We start from the raw sequence: 19,797 nt of genomic DNA, 5'->3' as shown, positions 1-19,797 counted from the left end.
GCGAGCCGTCGCGCCCAGGGACTCGTCTATAAATACGAGGCGCTTCTCTGTAACTCAAATAAAGTTCCACATCCGCAACTCGTTCATTCTCTCTTTCTTCAACTCCAACCCAACACAATGGCTGGTCGCGGCAAGGGCAAGACCTCGGGCAAGAAGGCCGTGAGCCGCAGCGCCAAGGCCGGCCTGCAGTTCCCTGTGGGCCGCATTGCGCGCTACCTGAAGAAGGGCAAGTACGCCGAGCGCATCGGTGCCGGCGCGCCCGTGTACCTGGCCGCTGTGCTGGAGTACCTGACCGCTGAGGTGCTGGAGCTGGCCGGCAACGCCGCCCGCGACAACAAGAAGAACCGCATCGTGCCCCGCCACATCCAGCTGGCCATTCGCAACGATGAGGAGCTGGGCAAGCTGCTGGGCGAGGTGACCATCGCCTCGGGCGGTGTGCTGCCCAACATCCACGCAGTGCTGCTGCCCAAGAAGACCAAGGGCGGCAAGGCTGAGGACGGCTCTGCTGCCGTGTAAGCGGGCTCATGCTTTGCTGCACGCGTGTAGCTAAAGCTGTCATGCTGCTTCCCTCAAACTCGGTGTTTATCAACACCACCATTCACGTGTCACTTCGGGTGTTCAGGGTTTGGGTAACGGCTGTCAAAGGTGCTCTGGGGCCGCCCACTTGTAGGGTTGGATGGGCGTTAGTACCAGTTCGGTTTTCGGTCACACATATGGGTAGGCGGGGGCTGGACACCGAGTGTAGGTTGGTTCAGGGCGGAGACGTATGAGAAGCTTTGTTACCCCTTCCCCCCATGCCCCTAGCCTGCTCAATCGTTCACACTTGGAGCAGGGCCAGGGGGCCTATAGTACTCTGGCAGCTTGTATTTTACATTTAGGAAGCTGTGCACGGGGGGGCGTTAGAAAGCTCAGGTTCTTACCCCACGCTCAAAATTACAGAGCTTTAGTTTTGTAAGGGGGTGTCTGGTGTGGAAGTTCTGGGCCGCCAAAGTTGTGGGGTCGGTCCTCGTCCTGGGTAAAAGGGGGATCCATTCTCAAAACCGTCGGGTTTCGGGAGCCCATCCTGGCGGATTTCGGGAAGCGCCCCACAAGTAGAACTAGGGGCCAAAGACAGCAGTACGAGGCTCATATGTGCACGTTACGACGTAGCAAGCACAAACAAAGCGTGGGAGGGCTAAGTAGCGCGTCCGGGCGTCCGGACATGTCTCCACATTCAGCACATGCGCACTGACACGGCTGGGCTCTGGAGCGCTGGTGCGCATGAGTTCACGTCTAACAAGGCTGCCGATGCACACTGTCCATTCGTCACGCGGCAGAGAGTTGAGCACGGGGTGGGCTGGGTCGAGGGGATTTCCATGGATAGGATCCCGCCTGTGACCGAAGTCTCAGAACAGGACCGCTGGTGGCACGGAGTGATAGTGCTCGTCAAAAGGAGTCGATTGACACCACTTTGGTATAAATGCAGGGGTTTTAACCCCTGAACAACAAGGTTTTGTCCGTGGGTCAAGGGGGATCCCCGGGGATTTCGGGGCATGGGGTCTGGCACTTTGTTGCCTACCCCCCCCCTGCTGTGCATGCCATTTCTCACGGCCGGCACGAAAGCACGCGCAAGCCCACGTGCCAACTGCTGTAAGATCGCCCCTGTACAAACCACTATACAGTATAACGTACTACAACTCGCATCTAAAACCTAAGTAGCTGCCTTGCAGGCTATCCGGTAACATGTTAATCACGACAGGCAAAACCACCTAGCACGCCACGGCCAAACCCATGCTGGAGACGGGCAGGCCGGCTGCCAACAGCTGGCGCGGCGCCATGGAGCCGCCGCTAACGTCCACCACCACGACCGAACCCGAGCGGGGTGACACGGAGAACAGCAGATCACCCGCCGCGGCGGTGTCCAGCAGGCCATAGGTGTTGGCGGGGGTGCTGCCTGTGGGGGCGTGAGACACAACACAAGTGTGACAGGTCAGCAAGGGCCAGTACCACAACGTTGACGCGCAAGCGCCTTGATTGGGCGCGGCACTGCTTCCATGCCAGTCCTTGTCCTTGCCTAATACTTGCACTGCTGACACGTTAGTTATCCTCGCCCCAGGCGCCTGGTACCTTCCACACGCGTCCAACGCCCCAGCTGCCCCGCTCACCAAGAGTGATGCCGAACGCGCTGGTCACATTGAAGACGGACCGCAGCTTGCCGCCGGACTTGGGCATAATCTCCACCAGCGTGCCCGTAGCAGCGTCCGCAATGTAGGCGCAGCCGCTGGCATCGGAGTAGGCGGCCCAGCACGGCGCGGCCTCGGGCAGGGTGAAGACGGCGGGGGCGTAGCCGCCAGCCATGTCAGTCTTGTAGACGGGGATGGAGGCAAGCATGGGGTCGCGGCTGCTGATGCACAGCGTGACGGCGCCCACGGAGGGGTCGGAGATGGAGAGGGTCATGTCGTCGACCCAGGCGAAGCCAAAGGGCAGGAAGCCGATCATGGAGGCGCCAGCGCCCACAGGCTGGGAGGTGAAGATGGAGTAGGCGCGGGTCCTGTGGAATCAAAAGCACAGGTTCGAGAGTTTGTATGCTGGCACTGACAAAGCGGCGGGCGTGTGGCGGTGCGTGTATAGAGCAATTCAAGGGGCAGAGTGGGCCAGACATATAGGCCGTAAACACACACGCATGTATGCCTGACTCACTGGGTGCGCGACACCATGCCCGTCTTGCTGACACGGTAGAGTCCGATGTAGCCCAGGCGGTTGTCATTCAGGTTGCCCTTGATGGTGACAGCCAGGATGTCACCCTGCATGAGGGAGGCGTCAGACGCCGTGCATAGCACAAACGTGAGTTAGCAGGATCAGTGGAACACCACAAGACCATTAGTGCGGACAGGCAGGGATGGGTGTATGCCAGGAAGACGCATGCAGCCATGAGCAAGAGCGAAATCTTGCACCACCCACCGACCAACGCACCCACCCCTGCGCACACACGCGCGCACCCACCTTGGGATTGAAGGCAATCATCGACGCGGTGGAGGGAGGGCCGGTGGGCGGGTTGGCGCTCTGGCCCAGACCCACGGGGCGTGGGCTGGCGTCCAGCGGCTTCAGACCGGTGGCCGACACGGCGAAGCATGACACACCGTCCCGCTTGCCGCCGTTGAGCACACAGGCGGTCTTACACTTGGCCGAGTAGGTGACGGAGACGGGGAAATCACCAAGCGTGTCGACCGGGCTGCCGACCAGCATGAGGGAGGTGGGGTCGGAGTCGGAGATGCGGAAGAGGCTGAGGGTGTTGGAACCGCCGTTCACGGCAAGGAGCCAGCTACCGGAGACAGCAACGGCGCCCTGTAGGCGAGACGGTAGGTGGAGGATAGCCACCAATACAGTTAAATAGGCAGTAGGTGCCGCGGGGTTGAGTTGATCAGACACGGGCACGTGGCACCCATGCACACGCGCTCTCACGCTGGCTGACAAGATAGAACAAACCATGTGCAGTTCTCTTCCTGGTCTACCAGTTTCCCATGCCCATTGATCACCTGTGAGAAGAGGCCATCGGCGGTGACGGGCTGACCGTTAGCCCCCAGGCCGGCGGCGCCCATGCCGCCTGTCGGCGTGCGCGTGGTCATGTTCCCGACCAGCATGCCGCTCGAGGCGTTGAACATGATAGCCACAATCTGGCGGGTGGTGGATGGGGCGGGGACACAGGGTGGGAAAGTGGGGAGGAGCACAGAGGTGCAGGGTGCATCATGGCAGCAGGCGTGCGTGTGTGAGCCCGCACGCACGCCTGCAACAGCGCCCGTTGGCTGGTGGCGCGCGCATGGGGAGACAAGTGGGGAGACAGAAACCCGTAAGGCCAGAGACTGAAAGCGATACTGGGCACACACTTGCAGCACAGCATCCGAGCACATCACGAGCTAAACACTCTGCCAGACACCGCGCGCGACCGCTCTTACCTGGTTGCCGGCAGGGTCGTTGGTCTGCGTGTAGACGGCCCGCGGCATAACCTTCATCATCGACAGCTCGCGACGGGCATCGCACACAGTCGCGGCCAGGGCGACCAACAGGGCCAGGCCCATCGCCGCACGAATCCTTGGGGCCATGTTATGTCCGTTGATGAAGGGCCTGAACGTCGGCATGCAAACAAGCGCCAGCGTAAGCACAGCAGAGCAGGCCAGTATGAGATAATATCTTATGCAAAGACAAATTAATTCAATCGTGTCGCCTCAATTGTGTCGTCCGTGCATTATCGGCTGTCTCACTCGCGCGCGAACATCCGGGGCAGGCTTGCAAGCAAGTGACTTCGAATCATCCCCGCCCCCACCTTCTAATAAAGCTCCGCCTAAACTGAATCGCAAACAGTAGAATAGTTTTGTCCTCGCACAGGGCGACCTCGTGACGAGCTTAAAAGCTAGCGACGCGTACGGGGGGTTACTTTAACCGTCGCCAGGGGGACACAGTCCCGGTACTCGGGTTACCGTCCCTGAGCCGACGCTCGCACCTTCCAACGAATGTGCGGCGTCGACGTTACATTAAGTGACAGGCACCACACCATCTAAACTCAGTCATTCAGGAGCCAGAGTAGATCCCTGAGCGTTGTGTTGTTTTCCCGCCGTGCGCACGGCGTCAGCACGTGCGGGCAAGCATGTCCATGCAACCTTCCGCAGCACGGTTCTATTGCACAGCTTATTGTAAAAACTACACCATATCACATTCCCGGTGGTGTGCCCACGAGAGCGCACTTACAGCTTCCGCGCACAGCGCAGTTCAGGCGTGAGTTCAGGTTGCGACGGTTTCATAACCGCTCTTCACAACGTTGCTCACTCGAATGGACAACCGAGCCAGCCGAGACAGTCGAGCCACTGAGTCTTTGTCGTGACCTAGTAGTACCGTATGCAAAATCAGATAAGAATTCGTAGCTGGGTTGTGGCGGGCAACGCCACGCCCTGCGCGCGCGTGCCGGTGTCCCGGCGTACCGGGTGCACCGTCCGGGTCGTCCTTCGAATCCGCCGCGTGTTATGACCTGCTTTCTTCCTATCGGCGTCACCAACGGCAGTCCGTGAGCGTTAACAGGTAAGAAGTAAAGCGACCCACTTGATATTGAAAGGAGAGCATAGGAGTGTGTCAGTGTGTGAAGTTTGTGGACGTTCGCAGAGCCACCTCCCAGGGCGAACTCCCACACGCATCACGAACGGGTCGAGTCGGGCGACCGCCACCACTGCTGCCACTGCTGCTGGTTTGCTGTCCCCCCGCCGCTCACGCCGTCTTCAGGCACGCCAACGAACTGCATGGTGCCAGGGCTCCTATCTTAATGTCTCCAGACATTAATTGGCCATTTTGGCTTTTTCCTAGACATTCCTCCCGGGGGCTAATGTCTGGGGCGAGACTTTGTTGGCCCGGGTTTGGGGCGGGTTTTGTCCGAATTCCTATGGAGAAGCCCCCAAACCGCCATGTGCCCAGACAAAAGACGGCGGCCACCCGGCCGTTTTTGTCTGGAGCTAGACGCTGGTGCGGCGGGTTCTGATGGTTTCCCCGCGAGAGCTATCCTGCTTTCTAGAAGCCGGTCTGCGAGCCAGTTGGCGCTGATGCGCCGGGGCAGGAGGAGGCCCCTGATTAGGGAATGCGCGTCACCCAGCGCCGATCTGCGAGCCCGTGTTTCGAGGCGTTACCGTGGCCCAGTATGGCCGATGGTTGCAGACAACCCCCCTCCCCCAAATTCGCTAGACATTACCCCAAAAACAAGATACGACCCCTGCATGGTGGCCACATGGTGGCGCTGGGCGCGACTAACTATTAGCACCAGCGCGCGCTGCACCTTCATCCCTACAACCCCTGGTGGCGCGCGCTAAGCGCGCCGAACTTAACGGACCCACGGCCGGCAACGATGGGCTGGGGTAACGGGGCACAGACGACATACTCAGGACGGAACCCCCTTCAACGGTACACGGCACGCAAAGGTAACACAGCTCTGCCGTGCCTTGGTCTTAGCTGCAAACAAGTGGCCCACCAAGCGTGGGCGCTCAACGGTATCTGGACAACACCTGCTCGGCCACCTGCCAGGGTCATATGGTAGGTATCCTTGCCCCCGCCCCCTACACGGATAGGCCGTCCTGCACTTGCGCCATGTAAAAGATTCCAGGTTGCTTGATTGTGCACTACAGGCTACTGACGCAGGGAGTCTTCACCCCTGCGCTGCCGTGTGAACCGCACCCTTCCCGTGAGATAAAGGCATTACAATCAGACAACAAATCCCCACGCATTCAACTACATATCCTGTGCCGTTGCTTGAAGGTGGTGCTGAGAAACACCGAGTTTTGTTGAAAGGTAGAGCACAGCCTTTGCACAGGGGCAAACCTGGCGGCCGGGCAGCCCGCTTAAGCGCGCTCGCCACGGATGCGGCGGGCCAGCTGGATGTCCTTGGGCATGATCGTCACACGCTTGGCGTGGATGGCGCACAGGTTGGTGTCCTCGAACAGGCCCACCAGGTAGGCCTCGGCGGCCTCCTGCAGCGCCAGCACGGCCTGGCTCTGGAAGCGCAGGTCGGTCTTGAAGTCCTGGGCAATCTCACGCACCAAGCGCTGGAACGGCAGCTTGCGGATCAGCAGCTCAGTCGACTTCTGGTACTTGCGGATCTCGCGCAGCGCCACGGTACCGGGGCGGTAGCGATGAGGCTTCTTCACACCGCCGGTGGCGGGGGTCTTGCGAGCGGCCTTGGTGGCCAGCTGCTTGCGGGGCGCCTTGCCGCCGGTGGACTTGCGGGCAGTCTGCTTGGTGCGGGCCATTTTCGATGATTTATTCTGTGATGGAGTTACTTGCTTCTGTGATGGAGTTACAGTGAATGGGGTGCAGCTCAAGCTGTTTTAAACGCAAAGGCCTACCGATGCATGGGGCACTGGCTGGCCCAGCTGAGGCGGTGGAGTCAACGCCCGGTCAACGCGGCTCAGGCTGGCCAACGACCAAAGTCGTTGCCCCAGCCCCCGCGCCCCATAAATTGGCTCTGAACTCCATAGATCAGATAACACACAGCTTTCTTTCTTCTTCTTACTTCACCAACTCATCTGAAAATGTCCGGACGTGGCAAGGGCGGCAAGGGCCTGGGCAAGGGCGGTGCCAAGCGCCACCGCAAGGTGCTTCGCGACAACATCCAGGGCATTACCAAGCCCGCTATCCGCCGTCTGGCTCGTCGTGGCGGTGTGAAGCGTATCAGCGGCCTCATCTACGAGGAGACTCGCACGGTGCTGAAGACCTTCCTGGAGAACGTCATCCGCGACTCGGTCACCTACACCGAGCACGCTCGCCGTAAGACCGTGACCGCCATGGACGTGGTGTACGCCCTGAAGCGCCAGGGCCGCACGCTGTACGGCTTCGGCGGTTAAGCGGCTTGTGCGCTGCTTCTGCCAAGCTCGGGCGGCGGCTGTGGCCAGTCACGGCACGGATCCACCATGACTTGCCCCTTCCCCGGGATTGCCTGCCTCTTCATCCAAACTCGGTGTTTCTCAACACCACCCTACTTTGGTCATACTGTACCGCGTTGTCCCTGGTATATTGCAGAGGGTACACATCAGGATTTGGCAGGGCTGCCTTTTGTTATCCTGATCTGTTCGTGACAGCATTACACATGGGCGCTGGTACAGATAGCTTTACACACGGCCCCGGGTACAGGCCGGCCGTCGGCGCCCCAAACAGCACGCGCACCATTGTAACCGTACCCCAAGCTGCACGCACCTTCTACGCGTCACATTTTCGACCCACCCGGCCCACGTCTGCATTTATTCCGTCTCCACGTTGCTCAAACATCAATGATTATCTGCACATCCACGTGCCCTGTCTGCCCATCTCCAAGGGCACAGTACAAGACCAGTGGTCTCCGTCTCCAGCTGAAGCGCATACCCGAGCCACGGGATGCAAGCTTGCGAGCCTTCAATGGTTAGGGTATAAACAAATGCAGCATGTTGCTCAGCACAAAACACACACTGCATCAAGCGCTGCGCTCCAGCACACACTTGAGGTATGAAAGGCGCAGCTCGAGTCCTGAAACCTCGAGCGCAGATATACAAGAACATAACTTTCAGACATAACATGCAGTGACACGTATGAAATAACGTAAGCTTTTACCCAGGAAGCAACCACGTCTTCGTCCCATGTAGCCTCCACCATTCGACTTTACGGCACCTCATTCCACCCCCATGCCTCACACACGTAGCCAGATGCGGTCTTCGCTCAACCCCAGACCCCCACCCATCCGGGCCGATTGCCTGAACGCCCAATCCGGCCCCAATCCGGCCCCACATCTTTTGCCCTCCGCCGTACCTCTGAGCACCGCGCCCCCGCTCTGGGTCCTGCTCTGCGCCCCCGCAACAAAAAGCCAGCGAGGCAGCTGCACCAAACGCCCCTCCCTGCCTCTCCTAGCCCCACGCCGCTTCCCTCCCAAAACCTAAGCTTCCCCTCAGATCTCGCCGACCGGCTTGCGCGACTCGTCGCCAGCGGCCCACAGCACGTAGTCGGTGCGCAGCTGCGCCAGGAAGCGCGGCACCATGACGTTGAGCACGTTCTGCATCACGCCGCTGCCGGCGCTCGAGATGGAGTCCACGGGCAGGAAGGAAGACCAGGCGGGCACCTCCAGGCACACCTGCGCATTGCGGTGGTGGTGGTGGTGGTGGTGGTGGTGGTGGTGCATGCGTCAGGTGCAATGAATCGGCAAAAAGCGTTTGTGGGCGAAGGCGTTGTGGCAGAGACGCATACGCGGTGCTGTGTCCCAAAGTTCTACACCGCAGTGCCCACGGAAAGCAGGGCTCCCGCAGCTCTAGCCCAGGACGGATGTGATGTCGCCCACACATGCATGGCCATGCACGCGATGGAGACAATGCGCGTGTGGCCGCCAATGTGGGTCGCGTGTCAGACGTGCCACAAGGCGCCGCCTCCTCCTCCCAAGCCGCCGCCGCTCCCCCGCTGCAGCCCTGGCACTGCGCTGCAGCTCCGGCGACTGACAAGTGAAGCAGTCCCTTGCCCCGTACACGTCATAAGCCAGTCCTCATTCTACAACTCCCCAGCCACCTTTCCCTAAAGGCCTCCTGCCCCACCGCCGCACCTGAATGGTGGTGTCGCTCACAATCTCCTTCCGCGCCGCCGCCGGCTGCTTGCCCGTCTCACCCTCCTCGCCGTCGCTCTCGCTCTCGCTGTCTGAGCTGGGCTCCGGCACGTAGTCCCGGTACCGCACCACATTAGTCATGGTAGCAGAGAACTTGTTGTTTATGTCCTCGACAAAAGAGCTGCCTTGAAGCTGTGTGCGGGCGAGAGGCGGACAACAGGGGGGTTATTATTGAAACGAGCGGCTAGGTGTTGTTGGCAAAGGGGTCCTGCATCTCGATGCATGCTGTGCCAACACGGCGTTGCATTGTGCCCTCCACGGTGCCCTTCCCTGATCCCCACCCTTTGGCTGCATGCGGCTAAACGCATTGCCCTGTATCCAGCTCCTTGCACCCTCCCTCCGCCGCCCCCGCCACCCGTTGGCTGTGTGGCCCACCTTGCAGCCCAGCAGGCGGATGGTGCAGCCGCCCTCCTCCACTGTCACCGACACCGTGATCACCGGCTCCACGCTCCACGAGAAGAACTTGAGCTCGCCAACTACAATGCATAACAAGGCGGGCACACAAGACAAGGGGGACACCACCACCATACATTCACACATAGTCATGTTGGCGCACCACCGCATGGCGTGACCAGTCCGAGGGTACAGCAAACACAATCAATCGGCGCATAGCCGCATAAGCCACATCAGATACCCCTCGGTGCTCGTCCTAATACTCGCCCTCAAGGTAATTTAGCGCCCAAACATACCGTAACACAACCGCCCAAGCCATGTACAACGCCCCCGGACTGCACACCGCCTTCACCACACCACACCGCGCACGCCGCCCCCTCCCAACCTCGCTATCCCCTGCTATGTGTTCGCCCCTCACCGTAGCATTTGAATGTTGTGTCGTCCACGCGCTCGATACGGCGCGCGTCCAGCACACTGTACTGGCTGGCGGGCAGGGCCATGTACTCGGCTGCAAGGCGGAGGACAGGGGAGGCAGGGGGAAAGGGGGATTGGGGTGGCGGTCCGGTGGCGAGAGGGTGGCGGGATAAGGGCTAGCGCCGTGGAGGGATGCGCACGATGTCCCGTGTGTGACCCCACGTGGACCCGGCCCCAAAGGACCGCGGCCAGGACCTCATAGGCGCCCAGTCATGCACCCATGACCTTAGCCCATTCAGCATTGCGACTGCTCGTAGGCCAGGACCTGGGCATCTGCATCTGGCTGCTATGGAAGGCTCGCTGCTCCGAAGGCACGATAGCCTGGTGTGTCCCCTCAGCCCCGTCAACACTCCACGTCAGCTTCCTTCTCCCCCTCTGCAGTTTAACACCCCCTTCCAAGGCTGGCTTACATAGCGGCCGTTGCGCCTCCACAATTGGTTGTCGCCCGACCTTGCTGGCCTTAAACGTAGCGCGCTGCTTCCCCGAGCTTCCGCTGGTAGTTGCCGGGGTGTCGGACGCTGACGCGGCGGTCGTGGGCGCCGGGCTCTCCGCTACCTGTCATGGCAAGCCATCAGCACGTCAACATGACACTCGTGCCCACAGAACAGGTGCGAGACGTGGAATCGCGCTGGCACAAAGAACCCCTGCGCTTGCCTTTATCGCCGAGCAGGCCGGAAACCTAATTTGTCGTTGGGACACAACTGATGCCGAGCATCCTCGTCCCGCGCAGCGCTGAGATGGCGCTCCGTTGCGTAGCTGCATGGTCACAAATTGTCGCGCGAGGCTCACGCAGCCAGATCCTCCGGTCGCTTCTTTGTTCTTGGTATTGAGAGGATATCAAACGCAATCTGGGTTGAAGAGCGATGAAGAGACCTCGAGGTTGGAGGGAAAGGCTTGCAAGCGCAGGACGTGAGGTCGTTACCAAAGCTAGCGATGAGTCCAGGCAACAAAATAACAACACTTTGTGCAGCTTCCTGCTCGCGAGCCCAACGATCTCTACACCACCCGCCCGTACACGGCCCCGTCGGCGAACCCCGCACGCACAGCTTGCCCCCCGCCGCGGTCTTGCGTCCGACATTTCCGCACCGCTCTGGATACATCCAAAGGATTTGGTGCATACGTGCACTACCCTAGGGTCCGATGCTCAGCTGGTGAGCTGCCGAGCTGGCCATGGCGTCCGCTCTGTCCCTACCGCAACCTGCCGCAACGTCCGAATCCGCTCCACTCGTGCGCCAAGGGCACCAACATAAGATAACACGCATAACTCTCTGTCTGTCCGCAAAACCCTCCTTCTCGGCCTATCTCCCCTAGCTTCCAGCGGTGCTCACGCGGCCCCTGTGTCTACTCCAATCTCTACCCACACCCCCGCAGTACCACCCGCCACCTACCACTCACCCGCACCATTCGCCCTGCCTACCCTGGCAATCACCGCTTCTTCCCAAACAAGGTCAGCACGTCCGACGCCAGCACCGGGGCCCTGTCGTCGTTCACCGGGTCCGCCTTGACCCGGCGCTGGCCGAAGTGCCGCTCAAAGCGCGGCCCGCGCGCCCCGCCGCTAGCCCCCGCGCCGGCGCCCGCCTCCGCCGCTGCCCCTCCGGCGCCAGCCTCCGCCGCCGGCTTGGCCGCGCCTGCTCCCGCCGCCTCACCGACCCCAGCGGCTGCGGCGGCCTCCTTCTTCGCCCGGCGCTCCTTGATTGCGTCAATGGCCTTGGCTTTGTCAACCCTGCAAACGTTAAACGATAGCGTCAAGACAAAGAGGGTTCAACACATTCGGTGATGCGCGCGATGCGTGTGGACGGTAGCCAAGCCAAGCGCTCGCACCGTGCACAGTTCCACAACACACAGTGCTGGCCCTTTCCCTTGTCATACCAAGTCCATAACGCGCCACAACCCGGCTACCCTTGCCATGACATCAGCGTTTCGCACCTGCAAAGCGAGCGCAACTTTTCCGCCACCCCGCCATCCCCTCGTCCAGTGCCTGGGCGCCCGCCCCCCACCCCCGCACACACAAACACACCCGCACCTGCTGAGGTAGAAGTCGCGCTCGCGCTTGGCCGCGCTGATCTCCGCCACCAGCCGCTGCTCGCGCACCGCCCGCTGGTAGTTGATCTCCTCCGTGAGCGTGTCCCACTTGAACTTGGGCAGGTACCTACGGCAGCACGACACAAGCACGGCACAGTGGGCGTGGCAGCAGGGCAGCACACAAGCACAGGGCGTGGCAGCCGTGTGCGGCGGGGTGCGGTATCGAATAAGCAGGCGTCGCAGTCTGCGTGTTTGCTGTTCGTGGCACGGCCCTGGGTGGTGTACGGATGCGAACCTCTGGCCTTGCACCACCCGCCTCTGTTGCTTCAATCCGCTTCTGCCTACTGGCCGCATTCTCGTGCAGTTCCTCCTCCCTGCCTCCTCCTCCCCGCCCTCCGCCCTGCCATCCTCCCTCCGCCCACGCCTCCTCTCTCTCACAGCCTCAACCCCAGACACAGCCACAGCGCCTCACTTGATGTTCCACAGGTCGTAGTAGTAGGCGGAGCGCTTGGAGCCGCCCATGGCCTGCCCGTTCAGGGCCAGGGCCGCCCGCTTGGCGCGCCGCTTGTCCTCAAACTCCACCCAGCCCTCCGTGAAGTTCTTGCCTGCGCGGCGGAAGCCGGAAGGATTGGCATGTGAGCAAGAACGGGGCAAGGCAGCGGAAACGTGGGTGTGGACCGTGTATGGGGCCATGTGCGCGCGGGCGTCAGGGCGTGTCGGCGCGCTTCGAGCTATCTGATTTCCCTGCTACCCCCTGCTCCACACACAAGCCCTTGCCACCGGCCCCATTCTTCCCACCCTCAGCGTCCCCCACGACCTGCGGCCCCCACACCCAGCGCCCCCCCCCACCCCCCACCCCAACGGCACCCACGCACCCGAATTGCCGCCCTTCTGCTTACGCAGCCGCCGCGCCGCCGGGTCCTCCGGCGCGCAGTAGACGCGGCCCAGCGCGCCGTGCGGCTGCAGCAGCTGTCGCAACTTGTGCGGCTTCATGTGCGGCGGGATGCGGCTGATGTACACAATGCCGCGCCTGGTCGGGTTCAAGGCGAGGGTGGCCCAGGGTTCTGTCTCTCTGCCCCCTCTGCCATTTTACCTTGTGCCACTCCTCCCGAGCGCCCCTCCCAGGCGGCCCTCGTGTGCCTGCGCGCCAAGTGGAGAACCTTCGCCCACCCCCACCCCCACTAAGTACCTCCCCACCCCGCGCAGCCTGCGCACACTGTCCGTTCCCTGCCAAGCCCAGTGCGCGCACCTGTCGCTGGCTTCATTGACTGCCTGCAGCTTCCGCTTCGACAGCACCTTCTTCACCTTCTTGCCGTTGCGCTCGCCCTCGCCGTCGCCAGACCCCGACAACGGCTCGCCGTCACCCTCCCCGCTCACGCCGCCCTCCCCGTCGCCTGTCTCCTCGCCGTCGCCGTCGCCGTCGCCGCTGCTGAAGCCTAACCCAGCGCCTGGCCCCTTATCGTCATCGTCCGCATCCGTATCCTCGCTGCTAGGCGCCACTGCCGCTGTCGCGGCCGCCTTGCGGCGCGACGCGGCGGTGGGCGCCGCACCGTTGCCAACGGACCCCTCCCCCGCGCCTGCATCGCCATTTCCTGCCTCCGCGTCCTCGTTCTGAGCCGAGGGCTTCGCTGCCGCCTGCTGCTGCTGGTGCTGCGGCTTAGCAGGTTTGCCGGCCGACTTGGGTGCGGTTGGGACCTTCGCCGCCGACGCGGGCCGCTTGGCTATTGCGGCCCTGGCAGCGGCTGCCGAGCTCGGGCCAGGGCCAGCTGCAGCACCGTCATCGTCATCCGAAAAATCGCTGTCTATCGCGAAGCGAGCGTCCAGCGCCGGCGCAGACCGGGGGGCCGCCGCTGGGGTTCTAGAAATTGCCTTGCCCGCCGGCGTCTCCAGTTTTCGCTTCTTGTTAGCTGCATACATTATTAGTCGTGTATAATATAAATGACAAGATGAGCTCGACTATAGAATGCGGCAAAGCTGCGACGACAGTTCAGTCCAAGCTTCTGCTAAAGTTCCGCTGGCAAGTAGCGACGGTAATGTCGTGTAGCAATATAGCAAATCTACAAGACACGCAAAAAGGGTTTGGGCACAAAGCGTTGCAATGGTCGCGACCCATGCCCGCTTCCTCTCCTTCAATTCTTCAAACCCTTCCTGGCATCGCATATATAGCGCTCAATATCACATTACTGGCTCAAAGCACCTGTCACTCTGTGCTGCTGATAAAGTTGAGCACGTTTCGGCATCTCCGCGAAGGGTTTTCGCGTCAATGGCGTCCCCGTTCGCGCCTGGCGGGGCGGGGGATGCCGGGACAGATGAGCCTCCTAGAATTGTAGAGCAGGAGCGCAGGGAGACACCCGGGAAGTGGACGGTCATTGTGGGGGAGTACTCTGGGACGCCTCCGGCAGCACCCCCACCAGCGCCCCTGCCTCCCCCACCGATCCACGCCTCTGGTAAGCCAGCCCTTTACATGGGGCCAGCCCCAAGCGACGCCACTGCACTTTACCGACTGCGGTTCTATGCCGTTCCTCGCCCACTCCTCGCTCTTCCGCGCTGCAACCCGGGCAGGCGCTGTGGCGACGACATCACCCCTGGGATCATCAGCGTTGGCATCGGTCTTCGTGATGGCGAACTGCACAGTGGGAGCCGGCGTGCTGTCGCTGCCGTTCGCATTCCAGGCAACGGGTGGGTACAAACAGCCCTCTCCGGTACGCGTCATCGCCACATGGGCAGCCGCATTGAAGCTGTATCTATGGCCGGTCCCATTGTACGGTAACTGGTATCCGCCGGCATGGCACCAACAGCCTGCTGCTTGCAAGGCGCGGGGCCACCGTCGGCCAGCCTGTATGGAGAAGCGCTTTCATGGGTGGTAGAGTTCGTTGCCAACCTAAGGCTGACCGTGGGAGCTATTGCTGACGCACACAAGCCGCCGCGCACGTGTGCACATGTTGCAGGTCTGGTGGGCGGTCTGCTGCTGTGCACAGTGGTCGCCGTGATCGAGGTGCGTGTGTGCCAGGGGTTGGCGGCGGCCACGATAACGTGCCGTGCACAAAAACAAGTGCGCGATGACTCCATCACCACTCGCACCTGCACCACCATGCCTTGCACCTAGGACACCCAGGTCACCTGAGGTACCCAGGCATGGGTCGCGCGCGTGCCCCATCCAATTCCCCACCCTCGCGCACACTACGCCCTGCGCGACTTTCCCCTTGACCAACACACAGCAGCCTCTACCACTCCACTGTGTAATCTCCCATTCAACCACCCCCTACACACACATTATATCCCTCTCTGTCACTCTTTGCAGTAAATGCCTGCCTGTTTCCCTCATGCCAGGGTCTGACCATGTACGTGCTGTCCAAGTTCGCGGAGCGCTACCGCGCGCACTCTTACGTGGAGCTGGTGCGCCGCGCGCTGGGCCGCAAGCTGAGCCTGCTGCTGAGCGGCGTGCTGGTGGTGGCCATGTTCGGAGCCTGCGTGGCGTACCTGGTGGGTGCTGGTGATGGTGGGTGCAGGAGGTGGTGGGTGCAGGGGGTGGTGGGGGTGGGTGCAGGGGATGGGTGTTGGGGATGGGTGCAGGGGATGGGTGTTGGGGATGGGTGCTGAGGATGGGTGCTGGGGTTGGGTTAACTCCGAACCAATCCCGTATGCAAACAGTCGCGCTGTAAGGAAAAACTGCAGCCGCATATGCGAGCTTTTGTACATCACCATGTAGCGGCAGGGGCTGGGGTTGGGTACGGAGGGCTGGTGAAGAGGGTGGGTGCAGGCAGAGAGTGGGTGGGTCAGATGAACGTCACTCTGTAACTACAGTGCACCCCACCATTCTTCCCATTCCCGACAAGCACCGCAACACTCCCTGAACCCCGCCGCAGATCATCCTGGGTGACAACCTGACCTCGCTGGCGGCCGCCGCCGGGCTGCCCGCGCTGGTCGCCAACCGGCAGCACATTGTGGGCTTCCTGGGCCTGTGCGTGATGCTGCCCATGTGCCTGCCCAAGTGAGGAGGAGCGGGGCAGGGATGGCGGCCGCGTGTGGGCGCTACGTGTGGGGGCAGCCACGCCGTAGGAGTGGGGCAGGGACTGGTCAGAAGAGCCAAGCAACTGCTGTGCGGCCGGTGTAAACACGACCACCACGTTTCGACTGCTCGCGACGCCAGCACTTTCGCGGGTGCAAGACGTTCGCAAGTGGCCCAGTCGCTGTAGGGCCCATCCGTAACTCGTGCTCTTTTGCCGGCACCCTGGCACCATCGCCGATGATGTCACCGCTCCCTGCGGCCTGCTGCCTCTGTCCTGCACGCCCTGCCTGGTCCACACTTCAAACTCGTGATTCGCTCACTCCGTCTCGCATGGACGGCTCCCCTCTCCCCCCCCCTCGCTCGTTTGCATCTTTTGTTTTGGGTTTGGTTTAGTTTGGGCTGGTTTCTACAACCCTCCCTCCCTCCCTCCTGCCACCTCTGCCCCTCAGGAACCTGGGCGCGCTGGCGGCCATGAACCAGATCGCGGTACTGGGCTTCCTGGTGGGCGCCGCAATGGTGTCCTTCCGAGGCATGCAGGTGCGTAGGGGTGTGTGTGCGTGTGTGTGTGCATGTGTTAAAAAACGAAACGAAAGCCCGCCGTGTGTGTGTGCATGTGTGTGTGTGTGTTAAAGAGCACAAGGAACACATTGCGCAAAGACAGTGGCGTGTGTGTGTGCATGTGTGTCGTTGTGCGGATGGAGGTGTGGGGGTGGCGCCAACTGGGGTGAGCCGGGGCGTGTGAAGCTGCACGCGTTGTGGCGTCACGGCATGTCGCTGACCACCCGCTTTCCCAGCTCCCACCCAGCCCACAGCACCCCGGGTTTGTTCCTCGTGGTCTCGCCCACTCGCGCTGCATAACTGCGACTTCGCCTTCCTCCAACTGCACATGCCTGGAATGCTCCTGCATCACCAACAGATAGCGCTGCAGCGGCCGGACCTGATGGCGGGGGTGCGGCTGTTCGAGATGGACTACGACAGCCTGTTCGCCATACCCATCGTGGTGTTCGGCTTCAACTGCCACGCCATGGTGGTGTCCATATTCCAGGAGCTGGAGGTGGGCGGCTTGGTGGGCAGGCTGGGCGGAGGAGAGGAGGGTGAAGCGGGTGGGATGGCTGGAGGCGAGGAGGGCTGCGAAGGCCGATGTCCGCCACACTTGGGATGCGGGACCGCTAGCGCTGCGTGCCGGTGACGTGACATGGCCAGCGGGTGGGGTGCGGGATTAGTTGGGGGGTAGTGGATGGGAGCCCCTCGCCCCACCTATTGCAGCAGATTGACTGAAGACGGGCTGCCCCCACCACCTGCTTTGCACGTGCCCGCTGCTGCAGCCGGCTCCGGGGCTGCTGCTGCCCGCGGTGCTGCCCTCCAGCCCCTCGGCGTTCCGGCGCTGGCGCTACCTGCCGCGGCCCGACAGCCGCAAGCTGGTGGGCATGCTGGGAGTCATCATGTCCAGGTGGGCGGGATGCGGGTGGGGTGCTGGTGCGCGTGGCGGTTGGTGTTTGTGTGGAGTTGTTTTTCACCATTTCCAGTAATTAATCAGGAGACAATCTCAGCTAAAGCCAGGGGAACGGGCATGGGCTTGAGGGAGGGTGGGGGAATGCGTCTAAATGTAGGTATGCGGCTGTGACGGCGTACCCAATGTGAACAGCCAGCTAGTTATGAGTTCAGGGCCCGCCGCGAGGCGCATGGCCGCGTGCCTTGACCCTGCACCTGCATCCACACTTGCATCCACACCTGCACCCACACCTGCACCCACACCTGCACCCACACCCACACCTGCACCTGCACCTGCACCCGCACCTGCACCCACACATGCCTCCACGCCCTCGCATACTCACCCGCACCCCTCATATCCTCCCTGCTCCCACCCTGCCCCCAACCCACCCCCCTATAGCACGAGCCTGGTTCTGCTGGCCTACGCCATCGTGGGTATCACCGGCTACCTGGCCTTCCCCGGATACGTGTCGTCCAACATACTCGTGTCCTTCCCACAGGACGACCCGCTGGTGCAGGTGTGGGCGCGTGTGCGTGCGTGTGTGTGTGTGTGGGGGGGGGGGGGTAGTTGCAAACCCAACGCAACCAAGACCCGGGGGGTCGGAGGTTGGCATGCCCGAGCCTAACGATGAGGCACCAAGTGTTTGTTAGTGAGGGGGCGATTGGGGTGCACGGCACGTATCATGAACCCAGCCTGGAGTTGTTGCACGCCGGATGGATGGCCAGGGAACAGGTCCGTCTCCCCCGCTAATCAGCCACATGCGATAACCGCACACCGTGCCACTGATGATTGTCGGTTGGCCTTCACTTCACCAATTACGCGAACATCGCTCTCCAACCCGCGCCTGCCTGCCCTGACCACCAACCCCGCCCTCGGGCGCCCTCCCACCTGCCAACACCGCCCCCGCACACCCGCAGGTGGCTCGCGGCACCATCAGCCTCATCATCCTGGGCTCCTACCCGCTCACGCACCACCCCGCCCGCGCCGGCTTCCAGCACCTGGTCAGGCCGCGCGCCGCCTCCGCCGCCGCCGTGACGGCGCCCTCACCTCTCAGCGAGCCGCTCCTGGAGGCGTCGCAAGACCCCTCCGTGGGCGTGTCGCCGTACGTGTCCATTGGCTTCACGCTGGCGTTCGTGCTGGGCAGCACGGCCGTGGCGGAGGTGGTGACGGACCTGGGGTTCGTGCTGCACCTGCTGGGCGGCCTGTGCATCACCTTCATCATCTTCTTCCTGCCGGGGCTGCTGCTCATCAACGCCGCCATCCTCAAGTACGCGCGCACGGTCCTTTCCGAGGTGGAGGGCGAGGCGGACGCCTACGCCGCGGTGCGTGCGTGCGTGCGTGCGTCGGTATTGGTGTGTGTGAGAGGGTTTAGGGCGAAGGGTTAGGGATAAGGGAGAGATGCGCTTCGCAGCAACTGCTGCAGGTGCTTGCCTATCCAGTGCACGCGTTGCTGGATCTGTGCCGCCGGGCGGCGGGGCGCATGGGCGGAGCCTGCCGTGCGGGCGGGTACTTGTGTGCCGCCGGAACCATCTCCCCAGCTCACTCTTCCTCTCGTCCGCCGTCCTCCACACCGCACCCAGCAGGCTGCGGCTGACTCCGACGGTCCCCGGGAGGGAGTGCTCATCCGCATGCCGTCGCTCAACGGGCGGGAGCTGACGCAGCCGCTGCTGACCAAGCTGCAGACGGCGCGGGAGAAGGGCATCAAGAAGGGCCTCATCTACGCGCCGCGTCTGTCGTGGCTGTTCGGGATCACTCTGCTAGTCATAAGTGTCCTGGTCGCGGGCGTCACGCTGACAACAGTCATCCTGGGCGACTAAGCTGGAGCCGCCAGCCGCCAGCTCGAAAGGTGATGCTGAGGATGTTTTGCCGGTGCGAGTGTGGTGGCGTTGTGTGAGCTTTGTCGACGGCAAGGAGTTGGAGCAGCTCCAGCCAACGGGGTGCATTGAGAGACATGGCATGGCATAGACTCGGAAAAGTAATGGGCCTTGCAGGAGCTATTCATTGGGGTTGATGTTCGGACTCGCGTGCGGCTTTGGCGCTGTGGCATTGAGCGGGGCTCGGCGGCTGGGAGGTCGGGTAATGGGACACACGGCGTGGACACACGGCGTGCGGTACATCAACAGTCTAGGTTGTTTCCAGTCACATATACATGCAAGTGCACACAATGACTGATGATCTGATTTCTTTCTGACGACACCAAGACTGGTTGCAATCTGTTTCAAGCCGGAGTCCACCGCTGTTCAGGTCTGATACGTGTTCAGACTGGTCAACATAATAATTGAA

General features: G+C 61.9%; 7 protein-coding genes across 7 annotated transcripts; 3 read left to right on the top strand and 4 right to left on the bottom strand.

Moving 5' to 3' along the window:
* The first annotated feature begins 4 nt into the window (after positions 1-4).
* CHLRE_06g264750v5 (uncharacterized protein) lies at positions 5-1,440 on the top strand. Its single transcript, XM_043062845.1, has one exon. The coding sequence runs from the start codon at positions 118-120 to the stop codon at positions 514-516; it is 399 nt and encodes a 132-aa protein (XP_042923551.1). The 5' UTR covers positions 5-117; the 3' UTR covers positions 517-1,440.
* Positions 1,441-1,492: 52 nt separating this feature from the next.
* On the bottom strand, positions 1,493-5,084 carry CHLRE_06g264700v5 (uncharacterized protein). The gene is made up of 7 exons (XM_001696505.2): positions 4,301-5,084; positions 3,933-4,101; positions 3,516-3,653; positions 2,983-3,324; positions 2,680-2,783; positions 2,145-2,530; positions 1,493-1,933 (listed from the first exon to the last, which is right to left on the bottom strand). The coding sequence occupies exons 2-7, from the start codon at positions 4,077-4,079 to the stop codon at positions 1,749-1,751; spliced, it is 1,302 nt and encodes a 433-aa protein (XP_001696557.1). The 5' UTR covers positions 4,080-4,101; positions 4,301-5,084; the 3' UTR covers positions 1,493-1,748.
* Positions 5,085-5,582: 498 nt separating this feature from the next.
* On the bottom strand, positions 5,583-6,804 carry CHLRE_06g264650v5 (uncharacterized protein). Its single transcript, XM_001702037.2, has one exon. The coding sequence runs from the start codon at positions 6,756-6,758 to the stop codon at positions 6,351-6,353; it is 408 nt and encodes a 135-aa protein (XP_001702089.1). The 5' UTR covers positions 6,759-6,804; the 3' UTR covers positions 5,583-6,350.
* Positions 6,805-6,994: 190 nt separating this feature from the next.
* Positions 6,995-7,570, top strand: CHLRE_06g264600v5 (uncharacterized protein). The gene has a single exon (XM_001696233.2). The coding sequence runs from the start codon at positions 7,041-7,043 to the stop codon at positions 7,350-7,352; it is 312 nt and encodes a 103-aa protein (XP_001696285.1). The 5' UTR covers positions 6,995-7,040; the 3' UTR covers positions 7,353-7,570.
* Positions 7,571-7,576: 6 nt separating this feature from the next.
* Positions 7,577-10,944, bottom strand: CHLRE_06g264550v5 (uncharacterized protein). Its single transcript, XM_001696507.2, has 6 exons — positions 10,646-10,944; positions 10,402-10,546; positions 9,936-10,025; positions 9,500-9,600; positions 9,065-9,256; positions 7,577-8,605 (listed from the first exon to the last, which is right to left on the bottom strand). Exons 1-6 carry the CDS (start codon positions 10,751-10,753, stop codon positions 8,423-8,425), a joined length of 819 nt encoding a protein of 272 aa, XP_001696559.1. The 5' UTR covers positions 10,754-10,944; the 3' UTR covers positions 7,577-8,422.
* Positions 10,945-11,052: 108 nt separating this feature from the next.
* CHLRE_06g264500v5 (uncharacterized protein) lies at positions 11,053-14,074 on the bottom strand. The gene is made up of 5 exons (XM_001696508.2): positions 13,263-14,074; positions 12,889-13,043; positions 12,486-12,618; positions 12,015-12,140; positions 11,053-11,714 (listed from the first exon to the last, which is right to left on the bottom strand). Exons 1-5 carry the CDS (start codon positions 13,928-13,930, stop codon positions 11,417-11,419), a joined length of 1,380 nt encoding a protein of 459 aa, XP_001696560.2. The 5' UTR covers positions 13,931-14,074; the 3' UTR covers positions 11,053-11,416.
* A 110-nt stretch (positions 14,075-14,184) lies between these two features.
* Positions 14,185-19,790, top strand: CHLRE_06g264450v5 (uncharacterized protein). Its single transcript, XM_043062844.1, has 11 exons — positions 14,185-14,460; positions 14,576-14,692; positions 14,962-15,008; positions 15,344-15,496; positions 15,880-16,004; positions 16,472-16,559; positions 16,939-17,076; positions 17,348-17,472; positions 17,914-18,031; positions 18,432-18,836; positions 19,098-19,790. Exons 2-11 carry the CDS (start codon positions 14,632-14,634, stop codon positions 19,329-19,331), a joined length of 1,494 nt encoding a protein of 497 aa, XP_042923550.1. The 5' UTR covers positions 14,185-14,460; positions 14,576-14,631; the 3' UTR covers positions 19,332-19,790.
* Positions 19,791-19,797: the final 7 nt, after the last annotated feature.

This window comes from Chlamydomonas reinhardtii, chromosome 6 (assembly GCF_000002595.2).
Source record: "Chlamydomonas reinhardtii strain CC-503 cw92 mt+ chromosome 6, whole genome shotgun sequence".
NCBI classification, from domain to species: domain Eukaryota; kingdom Viridiplantae; phylum Chlorophyta; class Chlorophyceae; order Chlamydomonadales; family Chlamydomonadaceae; genus Chlamydomonas; species Chlamydomonas reinhardtii.
This window is presented reverse-complemented; position numbering and strand designations above follow the sequence as displayed.